Source organism: Macaca mulatta, chromosome 17 (assembly GCF_049350105.2).
Source record: "Macaca mulatta isolate MMU2019108-1 chromosome 17, T2T-MMU8v2.0, whole genome shotgun sequence".
Classification (NCBI taxonomy): domain Eukaryota; kingdom Metazoa; phylum Chordata; class Mammalia; order Primates; family Cercopithecidae; genus Macaca; species Macaca mulatta.
Window position 1 is genome coordinate 2,003,849 of NC_133422.1, and position 12,760 is coordinate 2,016,608.

General features: G+C 41.3%; 1 protein-coding gene across 35 annotated transcripts in view; it reads left to right on the forward strand.

Annotated features, from left to right (window-relative positions):
* PSPC1 (paraspeckle component 1) overlaps positions 1–12,760 on the forward strand; it is a 105,795-nt gene that overhangs the window by 31,932 nt on the left and 61,103 nt on the right. For all 35 annotated transcript variants that reach the window (XR_003724098.2, XR_013407603.1, XR_013407604.1 and 32 more), the window contains 1 exon segment: positions 6,105–6,189. Coding sequence is in view for 9 of the 35 variants with exons in the window: in XM_028837134.2 (XP_028692967.1) it covers positions 6,105–6,189 (85 nt within the window). In the remaining 26 variants the exon portion in view is untranslated.

Here is a 12,760-nt window from a genome sequence, read left to right on the forward strand (position 1 = left end):
AAAAAAAGAAAAAACTGTTTACCTTTTCTGTACCTTTTTTACTTTCTACATGAATATATATGTAAATACCTGCCTTATATTTTTAATGGCCGTATGATATTCTTTTATATGGGTACAGTTTGGTTCATCCTCTTTTGGTAACAATTTCTCTTTTCAGTTTGTTTTTAAAAGCAGTGCTGCAAAGAATATATACGCATGTATCAGAAAATTTTTGCAAATGTTGGTTTTTTTTTTTTTTTTTTTTTTTTGAGATGGTGTTTCACTCTTGTTGCCCAGGCTGGAGTGCAGTGGCGTGATCTCAGCTCACTGCATCCTCCACCTCCCAAGTTCAAGTGATTCTCCTGCCTTAGCCTCCTGAGTAGCTGGGATTATAGGCATGTTGGCACATGCCTGACTAATTTTGTATTTTTAGTAGAGACAGGGTTTCTCCATGTTGATCAGGCTGGTCTCGAACTCCCGACCTCAAGTGATCCACCCTCCTCAGCCTCCCAAAGTGTTGGGATTACAGGCGTGAGCCACCACACCGAGCTATAAATGTTGATTCTTATTGAACACATCGGTACCTTATAATAATAGTTGTACCATTTATACTTTACTGATAATTATTTAGTCCTTTCTAGATTCAACTCCCATTACATTAAAAAATTTTTTTCTTTGAGATGGAGTCTCACTCTGTTTCCCAGGCTGGTGTTCAGTGGCACAGTGTAAGCTCACTACAACCTCCGGCTCCCAGGTTCAAATGATTCTCCTCCCTCAGGCATGGAGCCACCATACCCGGCTAATTTTTGTATTTTTAGTAGAGGCGGGGTTCACCATGTTGGCCAGGCTGGTCTCAAACTCTTGGCCTCAAGTGATCCGCCTGTCTCAGCCTCCCAAAGTGTCAAGATTATAGGCATGAGCCACTGCGCCTGGCTCCATTACTTTTTTTTTTTAACTTTATTTATTTGTTTGTTTATTTATTTATTTAGAGACGGAGTCTCGCGCTGTTGCCCAGGCTTAGAGACAGAGTCTCACTCTGTTGCCCAGGCTGGAGTGCAGTGGCGCAGTGTCTGCTTACTGCAACCTCTGTCTCCGTGTTTCAAGTGATTCTCCTCCCTCAACCTCTTGAGTAACTGGGATTACAGCCGTGTTCCACCACACTCGGCCAATTTTTGTATTAGTAGTAGAGGCGGTGTTTCACCATGTTGGTCAGGCTGATCTTGAACTCCTGACCTCATGATCCACCCGCCTGAGCCTCCCAAAGTGCTAGGATTACAGGTGTGAGCTACTTGGGTAGCTGAGGCGGGATAATCGCTTGAACCAGGGAGTCAGAGGTTGCAGTGAGCAGAGATCGCACCACTGCATCCATCCTGGCGACAGAATGAGACTCCGTCTCAAAAAAAACCCATAAAAACAAAACAAACAAAATAAAGCAAATATGTTTATGTGAGCCCTTCTTAAAGAAATCAAGAGAGAATAAACTTTAGATAAGCGAAGAATAGAACAGTCATGCCTGAACCTACTTGAGATATTAAGATTTAAATACACATGAGGTTTATGATTAAAGAATATTAATGCAGTCAGGAGATCGAGACCATCCCGGCTAACACGGTGAAACCCCATCTGTATTAAAAATACAAAAAATTAGCTGGGCCTGGTGGCACGCGCCTGCAGTCTGAGCTACTCTGGAGGCTGAGGCAGGAGACTTGCTTAAACCCAGGAGGTGGAGCTTGCAGTGAGCCAAGATCACGCCACTGCACTCCAGCCAGGGTGACAGAGAGAGACTCTGTCTCAAAAAAAACAAAAAATTAATTCAGTGTCATAAATCCAGACAGATCAGAGGTAAAATAAAAACTGAAAGAAAAAAAGAGGAGACTGGTATTTTTAGAAAATAGAATTGTTAGAGCAGAAGTTATACATTCAGTTTTCATGACTTGTGCAATTTTAAATTGAGAAAACATTCTCACAGTCTAGCAAATCAAAATTTTAGTTTGTTTATATTTCTTTGTTCTGTACCTGTATTTATGATACGTTGAAATTACAGTATATAATTTCATGTAGTTTTATCATTAAATTTGTTAGGACAGCATTTTAATTAATTAATTAATTAATTTGAGACAGTTTTGCTCTGTCAACCAGGCTGGATTGCGTTGGTGCAATCTCTGCTCACTGCAACCTGTGCCTCCCAGGTTCAAGCGACTCTTCTGCCTCAGCCTCCTTGAGTAGCTGGGACTACAGGCGTGTGCCACCATGCCCGGCTTATTTTTGTAGTTTTAGTGGAGACAGTGTTTTCCATGTTGGCCAGGCTAGTCTCAAACTCCTGACCTCAAGTGATCTACCCACCCCGGCCTCCCAAAGTGCTGGCATTACTTTTAGAGGCCGAGGCAGCCTCCCACTTTGGTAAGCCACCATGCCCAGCCAGGAAAGCATTTCAAAGTGTTATTGGGTTTAGTAAGTAATAAGTAATACTGTAGATGATGCCTTCATGTCTGTGGATGGCTTTGTTTTATTTTATTAAGAAAAATTCCTGAGTGTAATTCCCTGGATCAAAAGATAAAGACATCTCTAGTTGGGCCAGGCACTGTGACTCACGCCTGTAATCCCACTTTGGGAGGCCGAGGCGGGTGGATCACAAGGTTACGAGTTTAAGACCAGCCTGGCCAAGATGGTGAAACCCCGTCTCTACTAAAAATACAAAAATTAGCTGGGTGCCGTGGCGGACGCCTGTAGTCCCAGCTACTCGGGAGGCTGAGGCAGGAGAATTGCATGAACCCGGTAGGCAGAGGTTGCAGTGAGCTGAGACCTCGCCATTGCACTTCAGCCCGGGCAACAAAGCGAGACTCCGTCTCAGAAAAAAAAAAAAAGATATCTCTAGTTATGTACTTTTTACAGTTTTTTCCACTAGAAAGATATGATCATGGCAATGTACAGATGTATAAGCTTTAGTGAAAATTTAGGAACTTTGGGTATTAGGAGCTTTAAAAAATATATAATTTAGTAAGCATAAAATGCTAGTTTTAAGTTTATAGTTCTTTTAAGTATTAGGTGATTGTGCTTATTTGAGAATTTGATTGTTGGAGCCTTTGAGCTAACTATACCAGTGTTAATGGTTAAGGTAATAAGGTCTGAGAGGTTAAAAGCAGCTTTGTTAAATTGCATAGCCTGTCAGTCCTGGCTATTTGGGAGACTGAGGTGGGAAGATGGCTTGAGCCCAGGAGTTTGAGGCTGTAGTGAGCTACCATCATGCCACTCTACTCCAGCCTGGGTGCCAGAGTGAGACCCTGTCTCTGAGAGAGAGAAAAAAAAGGTATTTAAGTAATTTTTTTTTTGAGATGGAGTTGTTTCGCTCTTATTGCCTAGGCTGGAGTGCAATGGCATGATCTTGACTCACTATAACCTCCATCTTCCGGGTTCAAGCGACTCTCCCACCTAAGCCTCCTGAGTAGCTCTGATTACAGGCGTGCGCCACCACGCGCAGCCTATTTTTGTGTTTTTAGTAGAGACGGGATTTCTCCATGTTGGTCAGGCTGGCCTCGAACTCCCGACCTCAGGTGATCCGCCTGCCTCAGCCTTCCAAAGTGCTGGAATTACAGGTGTGAGCCACTGCACCCCGTCAGATATTTAAGTAATTCTAATGAGCATTTAAAGTTAAGAACTTACGTTATAAAGATTCGAAATAATTGCAGTCATGTTTAACATTTTTTAAGATAAAAATTAAGTGTTTTCTCTATGGGCCTATTATGAGAACTACCTGGGCCCTGTCTCATATACCAAAACAGACTTTTCTTAGCAACATCCCCAAATGCATGTTTTTAAGTTTTCCAATTGAGTCTGATCAACTAGGTTTGGCAGACTTGTTTGAAAGAGCTTTGGAATAAGGAGAGGTTTGGCCTGGCATCCCAGTCGAATCATGTAATAGCTGGGGCAACTTTGTAATCTATCTGAACCCTTTTTTTTTTTTTTTTCGTAATTTATAAATGTTTGTTTTTAATCTGTAAAATGGGGATAACAGTATTTACCTTGTTATGGTTATGATGCGTGTCTTGCTGTTGTTATGAAGTTTGGGTTATTGGTACCTTAGATTAACTTTAGCTGTAGTATTATGTGTCAACTCTTGAGTATAGGGATTTGTTAAGAAACATTCAATTGAGGTAATTTGTTCACTTTAGACATTTCAGATATAAAGAGAAAAGGAAAATAAAAGCAGCCAGTAATTGTGCCATCCAGAGTATTTTAACATTTTATTATTTTAAAATATATGCATGGATACATACATAATTTTGTACAAAATGACAGGCAAAGATTTTTAGCTTTGGAGATTTTTAACGTGGAAAGTTTATACACTGCTTCTCAGATGTGCAATACAAATGTACTTCTCATTATCTTACTCTGGAACCCCCCTATTCTTGATAAGGCAGGGATTGGTGATGTTGGAAATGCTTTTTTGTTGTTGAAAAGTCTTGTTTATATCAGCATTTATCTTTGCTTTCTTCTTTGAAGAATTCTTTCCTCACTCCTCCTCTTCATAAGACATTGGTTTAGTGAGGGAGGAATTTCATGCTAATTGTGTTGCGAGGGAGGTTCCTTGGGTTTTATGTCATGATTCATGTTTTTCTGGTCTGGTTCTTAAGTGCTCTCTGCTGGTGTCTGTGAAGGCATGTGTTTGGGCTTTGCATTTACTGCTGAAAACAATTACAATTTGTTCTTTTATTTTATTTTAGAGACAGTTCTACTATGCAACCCAGGCTGGAGTGCAGTGGCGCAATCTTGGCTCACTGCAACCTCCGCCTCCCATATTCAAGTGATTCTTGTGTCTCAACTTCCTATGTAGCTGGACTTACAGGCGTGCACCTCCATACCCAGCTGATTTTTGTATTTTTAGTAGAGATGGGGTTTTGCCATGTTGGCCAGGCTGGTCTCGAACTCCCAACCTCAGGTGATCCGCCTGCCTTGGCCTCCCAAAATGTTGAGATTACAGTCGTGAGGCACCACACTTGGCCCTAATTTTTGTATTTTTTGTAGACAGAGTTTCACCGTGTTACTCAGGCTGGTCTCGAACTCCTTGGCCGAAGTGATCCGCCTGCCTCGGCCTTCCAAAGTGCTGAAATTACAGGCACAAGCCAGCCTACCTATTTTAATTTATTGACATAAAGATGTTTTTTTTTTTTTTTTTTTTTTTTGAGACGGAGTCTGGCTCTGTTGCCCAGGCTGTAGTGTAGTGGCCGGATCTCGGCTCACTGCAAGCTCCGCCTCCCGGGTTTACACCATTCTCCTGCCTCAGCCTCTCAAGTAGCTGGGGCTACAGGCGCCCGCCACCTCGCCCAGCTAGTTTTTTCGTATTTTTTAGTAGAGACAGGGTTTCACCGTGTTAGCCAGGATGGTGTTGATCTCCTAACCTTGTGATCCGCCCGTCTCGGCCTCCCAAAGTGCTGGGATTACAGGCTTGAATTGCCGCGCCCGGCCAAAGATGAATTTTTATTTGTTTTTTTTTTTTTTTTTTTTTTTTTGAGGTGGAGTCATCTTACTCTGTTGCCCACCTGGGCTTCCCAAAGTGTTGGGATTAAAAGGTGTGAGCCACTGCGCCCAGCCACGATGAGTTTATTAAGCTTTTTTCCCCCAACAAGAATAAACTTGTTTTTGAGATGGAGTCTTCCCCTGTCATTCAGGCTGGAGTGCAGTGGCACAATCTCGACTCATTACATCCTCTACCTCCCGGGTTCAAGTGATTCTCCTGCCTCAGCCTTCTGAGTAGCTGGGACTACAGGTGCGTGCCACCATGCCCAGCTAATTTTTATAGTTTTGGTAGAGTTGGGGTTTTGCTTTGTTGGCCAGGCTGGTCTCGAACTCCTGGCCTCGAGTAATCCACCTGCCTTGGCCTCCCAAAGTACTGGGATTATAGACGTGGGCCACTGCACCTGGCCAAGAATGAACTTAAATACTCTTTTATATACATGAAGAAACGTGCTCAGAAAGGATATTTATTTGATTAATTACCCAGCTTATAATTTATTATAAAATGAGTAATATACCAATATATTGCCAGTGGTAGAGAACTTCTATGCTTATTTGTATAAAAATATGGAAAGGGAAACTAAAAATATTAATGTGCAGTCATTATTTTGTAGATCTAATGAGGCGTCAAGAAGAACTCAGACGCTTGGAAGAACTCAGAAACCAAGAGTTGCAAAAACGGAAGCAAATACAACTAAGGTAAAAGAAGATCATTGTAAGAAACATGAATTGTATGTCTTACTAATAAAAACTCCCCACCACCTGTTACAAGTTGTATAAGTTGAGTATCATGGGAAAAATAGAAAAATTGTCCATTTTAACCACATACAGTGAGTTACTTTGCAATGCAGCATAATTATTTGCTATTGTTTGTGTTTTTTAGCTGGCTAAGGGCACTTTGAATGCAACACTTTGAAGTTAAACAAGGGTTTTAGGTATTATTATATGTAATTTCTTGTAAGAATATGCCGTGAATATCGATTTTTCCAGAGATGGATATATTTGCATTGCTCTTATTTTGTTATGTGTATAACTCTACTATGAATATCTTTATGTAACTTTGTGCTTCTGATAATGTTTAAACAAGATTTCTGAGACTAGGGGCAGTAGCTTATGCTTGTAATTCCAGCACTTTGGGAGGCTGAGTTGGGCAGATCACATGAAGTCAGGAGTTCGAGACCAGCCTGGCCAACATGGTGAAACCCTGTCTCTACTAAAACTAAAAAATTAGCTGGCTGTGGTGGCACGCGCCTATAATCCCAGCTACGTGGGAGGTTGAGGCAGGAGAATCGCATGAACCCGGGAGGCGGAGGTTGCGGTGTTCTGAGATCTTGCCATTGCACTCCAGCCTGGGCTACAGAGCGAGACTCCATCTCAAAAAAAAAAAAAGATTTCCGGAAGTTGACTCTGTGTTAAAAAGGGTTATGGGAATTTAAAATCTCAGTACAAAATAGACAAATGTGATGGTTAGCTTGAAATCTTTTAGGTTTAAGTAAGGATGTTTGGGAGAGTGGTTAATTCAAGACGTATAAACCCACATTGATAGCTCACCTTGTGCCTGTGGTATTTAATTGCAAAATATAATGGTATAAACATTACTCTTCAAAGGTTCAAAAATCATACTAGTTAGGAAATACTGTGAACAAAGCTATGATAGTTAAAGCAAATGTAGAAATCTGTTTTTGAAAATAGTGTTTGTTTTAAAAATATAAACTGCTTGTGGTAAGAAAATAAGGTGTTCAGCTGGGCATGGTGGCTCACGCCTGTAATCCCAGCACTTTGGGAGGCCAAGACGGGCGGATCACGAGGTCAGGAAGTTGAGACCATCCTGGCTAACGCAGTGAAACACCGTCTCTACTAAAAATACAAAAAATTAGCCGGACATTGTGGTGGGCGCCTGTAGTCCCAGCTACTCGGGAGGCTGAGGCAGGAGAATGGCATGAACCCGGGAGGTGGAGCTTGCAGTGAGCCGAGATCATGCCATGGCACTCCAGCCTGGGTGACAGAGCGAGACTCCGTTTCAAAAAAAAAGAAAACAGGGTGTTCATGGGGAAGTAAAAGTAAAGAAAAAAGTGAAAAACCATGAACAAATTTAAAGTTTCTCTGGTCAGCAGATAGGTGATGTTCTGTATATTTTGATGTATTTTTTCAAGCTTTGTACCTGAGTTTATCAATTTATAAATATTTCTATATGATTTCTTTCACTCTACCCAATTCATTCTTAAATTGTCTTCCCTGGACAGACAGCATTAACATTTCACCTAGGGAACTGTTGGAATGTAGTCTCAAGCCTCCCTGCAGAACTGCTGAATGAGGAACAATAGTGGTGAGGCCCAGCCACCCGGAATCCTCCAGTATTCAGATATATCTGAAAGCTTGAGAACCACTTTTTTTTTTTTTTTTTTTTACAACTCTCAACATCATGAATGTGCCTTCCTCAGGAATCTTTTTAAAAACTTCTTTTCTCCTTTTTATACAGACATGTTCAAATCTCTTCTACCGTTTTTCTTGTTTTGTTTTGTTTTGTTTTTGGAGATGGAGTTTCGTTCTTGTTGCCCAGGCTGGAATGCAATGGCGTGATCTTGGCTCACTGTAACCTCTGCCTCCCAGGTTCAAGTGATTCTCCTGCCTCAGCCTCCTGGCTGAGATTACAGGCTTGCGCCACCATGCCCACCTAATTTTGTATTTTAGTAGAGACAGGGCTTCACCATATTGGCCAGGCTGGTCTTGAACTCCTGACCTCGGGTGATATACCTGCCTCGGCCTCCCAAAGTGCTGGGATTACAGGCATGAGCCGCTACTCCTTGCCAGATCTTTTCTACTTTTAACAAAGACGAGGAAACCTCCTCTCCCCTAACATAAAGTCTCACCTGAATCCAGCTTTTTCCTCTTAAAACTTAGAGATGACAGCTAAGCTTTTTGAAATTATACCTACCCCTCATGTAAGCAAAAAATAAATCATTAAAACCAAACAGAATATGAGGGGTGGATTCCAAAATAGAATACAAAAATACAACAAATTAACCTAATTGTCTTACAAATGAATAACATCATCACATGGAAAGGGGATAGGGAAGAAAACAAGGAACCTAAATAACTGGAAAATAGTATCTTGACTGGATATCATAATACTAATGATAAGAACCATACATAAATTCTGTAAGCTAGTTAGGCGTATAGGCTAGTAGTTGTGAAACTTCTTCGTGTGTATACTTTTTACATGAACAGATTAGTACACACAGCCTTTTGTATCTGTGGGTTCTACATCTATGGATTCAGCCAACTGTGGATTGATAATATCTGGGGAAAAAATTGTGTATATACTAACATGAACAGACTTTTTTAAGTTGTCATTCTCTCTCTTTTTTTTTTTTTTTTTTGAGATGGAGTCTTGCTCTGTCGCCCAGGCTGGAGTGCAGTGGCGCAATCTCGGCTCACTGCAAGCTCCAGCTCCCCGGTTCACACCATTCTTCTGCCTCAGCCTCCCAAGTAGCTGGGACTATAGGTGCCTGCCACCACACCCGGCTAATTTTTTGTATTTTTAGTAGAGATGGGGTTTCACTATTTTAGCCATGATGATCTTGAACTCCTGACCTCATGGTCCTCCCGCCTCAGCCTCCCAAAGTGCTGGGATTACAGGCGTGAGCCACTGCGCCCAGCTAACTTATCATTCTCTAAACAGTGCAGTATAACAACTATTTACATAGCCTTTACATTGTATTGTGTATTATAAGTAATCTAGAGATGCTTTTCAGTGTGTAGGAGGACTTTTTTTACTTGTTATTCTCTGTAAACAGTGCAGTATAGCGCTGCAGTGTAAAGTTTACATAGTCTTTACATTGTATTAGGTATTATAAGTAGAGATGCTTTTAAGTGTGTAGGAGGATATGCATAGGTTATATGTGAATACTACACCGTATGTCAGGGACTTAAGCATCAGTGGATTCTGGTATCTGGGAGTGGTTCTGGAACCAATCCCCTGCACATACCAAGGTATGGCTGTATATTGTGGATAATGAGACTCAGGTTTCTCATTATTAGAGAAAGATGAACGGCTAACATTAAAATCTTGTGTGAGTGTGATTTGAATCAGACGTATAAACTCTGTGGTGTTTAATATTGACAAATACATGCAGAAATGTAGACGTGTGTTTATGTATGGGTTAATATGTATACATATACTGTATTTTATTTTTAATTAAAAAAAATTATTTAAGAGACAAGGTCTTGTCCTGTTACTCAGGCTGAAGTGCAGTGTCTCAGTCATAGCTGACTGTAACCTCAAACTCCTGACCTCAAACAATCCTGCTTCAGCCTCCCAAGTAGCTGGGACTTTAGGTGTGCGCCACCACACCCAGCTAATTTTTTAATTTTTATTTTTTTGTAGAGATGGGATTATGCTGTGTTGCTTAGGCTGGTATCAAACTCCTGGCCTCAAGTGATCCTTCCCGCCTCAGCACTGATACTACAGGCATGTGCCACCATGCCTGCACCTTGTGCTGTGTTTTGTGACTTTTTCTACCGAGAGGCCCTAGAAGCTTCAGTAACAATGAACATAGCTGGTGCCTTGATCTTTAATAATAATTGTTACAGACAAACTTTTTTGATGGACGCCAAAGTTGGTGGGCGGAAACTTGAGAAACAGCGTTTTTGCATAGCCTCAAATTTGTATTACGTACAAATGGAAAAAATATTAAAGTGGAGAAACCCAGTAGACACCACCATAACCAAACACTAAATTTCGTATCACCTGTAATAAGACAGTTGACATCAGGAGCCCCTTGATACGATTCACTGAAGGGGATATAACATTATTTCTGTGATATTCTTGCCAGATATGTATAATCATTCCAGTCATGAGAAAATACCAGACAAACCCAAATTTAAGGACATTCTACAAAATAATCATCAGTTCTCTTTTAATAGTGTCAGGTTCATGAAAGATAGAAAGACTGAACTGTTACAGACTGGTGGAGACTAAGGAGAAATAACAACTAAATGCAATGTGGGATTCTGGATAAGTTCTTGGAACAGAAGAAAGGTGTTAGTGGGCCTGTAGTCCCAGCTCCTTAGGAGGCTGAGGTGGGCGGATTGCTTGAACCCAGGAGTTCTGAGCTGCAATGCACTGTGTCGATTGGATGTCTGTATTACTTTTGGCACCAATTTGGTGACCTTCTGGGAGCAGGGGACTTCCAGGTTACCTCAGGAGGGGTGAACCGGCCCAGGTCAGAAATGGAGTAGGTAAAAACTCCCGTGCTGATTAGTAGTGGGGTAGTGCGTGTGAATAGCCACTATACTCCAGCCTGGGAAACATAGCAAGACCCTGTCTCGTAAAACAAATAAACACAAACAAAGAAAAAACATGGTAAGGCCCTGTTTCTTTAAAAAAAAAAAAAAAAAAAAAAAAAAAAAGAATAGTGGGGAAAGTGGTGAAATTTTAATAATGTCTGTAGTTAATTATGATATTGTGCCAATATTCATTCCTGGTTTTCATAATTTTTTATTGTGGTTATACAAGGGGTTAATATTAGGGAAGCTCGTGAGGCACATAGAGGATAGGTTGCTGATTTAATCATAGGCCGAGATATGGAATGCTTGTTGCAGATGTGGTAATTTTTTATTGCATGAGTTTTTTTTGTTATGTTATCTCAGTATACAAGGGCATCAGATTCAATTTAAAATTCAATTAACTGAAAATAATATGAGGTGATCATTTGATGAGTAACCTTTATGTTTGGCTAAATTCTAGTAAATACAGGCAGTGATAAATCTGTTACAGTCTTAGTTTTGCCTGGTGGCTGGGGAGTCTCTTTTGAAATTAGCTATAAGAATCTTCATTTAAGAAGTGTGAACAACTTGCCTTAAAATTGAGTAGTTTTTGGCCGGGTACAGTGGCTCATGCCTGTAATCCCAGCACTATGGGAGGCCGAGACGGGCGGATCACAAGGTCAGGAGATTGAGACCATCCTGGCTAACACAGTGAAACCCCGTCTCTACTAAAAATACAAAAAATTAGCTGGACGTGGTGGCGGCGCCTGTAGTCCCAGCTGCTCGGGAGGCTGAGGCAGGAGAATGGCATGAACCTGGGAGGCAGAGCTTGCAGTGAGCTGAGATCGCGCCACTGCACTCCAGCCTGGGTGACAGAGAAGACTCCGTCTCAAAAATAAAAAAAATTTTTTTGAGTAGTTTTGCAGTATGTATAAAGCAAAGAAAAAAAGATTATGTCTAGGAACTCATATATATTTGCAAGGTGGAGCAAATCAAGAAAATTGTCACAAACTGGAGAGATTTATCTGGCTGAGGCTGCTACCAAGCAAGATAGCTTTATTTGTTAAGAAGCCAAATAATCTGAGCTCTGCCTTTGTGTTTTACCTTAGTTGGAAGATAGAAAAATTGGCCTAAGACAGTACATTTTGAGAGAAATTTATTTGGAGTTCACAAGTTTCTGGTTTTACTTTCAATGCTATAAATAAATTATTTAGTTTTTTATAGGTAACTTAATTCTTCAGAGGTTGTAGCAGGTACTGAAGGAAGACCAGGATGAAGGACTTACATGAACTGGTTCAGCCTGTGACTTGACCACTTAGTAGTTATTCCTTTGGTTTGTTCATTCACTTATTCCTTCATTCCTTCTCTCTCCACCCATTTACTCACCTACCCACTTCCTTTTTTTTTTTTTTTGAGACAAGAGTTCTGTTCTTGTCGCCTAGGCTGGAGTGCATTGGCGCGATCTCGGCTCACTGCAACCTCTGTCTCTTGGGTTCAAGTGATTCTCCTGCCTCAGCCTCCCGAGTAGCTGGGATTACAGGCGCCCACCACCACGCCTGGCTAATTTTTGTATTTTTAGTAGAGACGTGGTTTTACCATGTTGACCAAGCTAGTCTCAAACCCTTGACCTATGATGATCAGCCCGCCTTGTCCTCCCGAAGTGCTGGGATTACAAGCGTGAGCCACTGCATCTGGCCCCACTTCCTTCCTTCCTTTTCTTTTTTTTTTTTTCGAGGTGGAGTCTCGCTCTGTGGCTCAGGCTGGAGTGCAGTGGTGCGATCTCAGCTCACGGCAGCCTCCGCTTCCCAGGTTCAAGCGATTCTCCTTCCTCAGCCTCCTGAGTAGCTGGAATTACAGGCGCACATTACCACGCCTGGCTAATTTTTATATTATTATTATTATTATTATTTTATTTTATTTTTTTTTTTGAGAAGGAATCTTGCTCTGTTGCCCAGGCTGGAGTGCAGTGGCACAATCTTGGCTCATTGTAACCTCGGCCTCC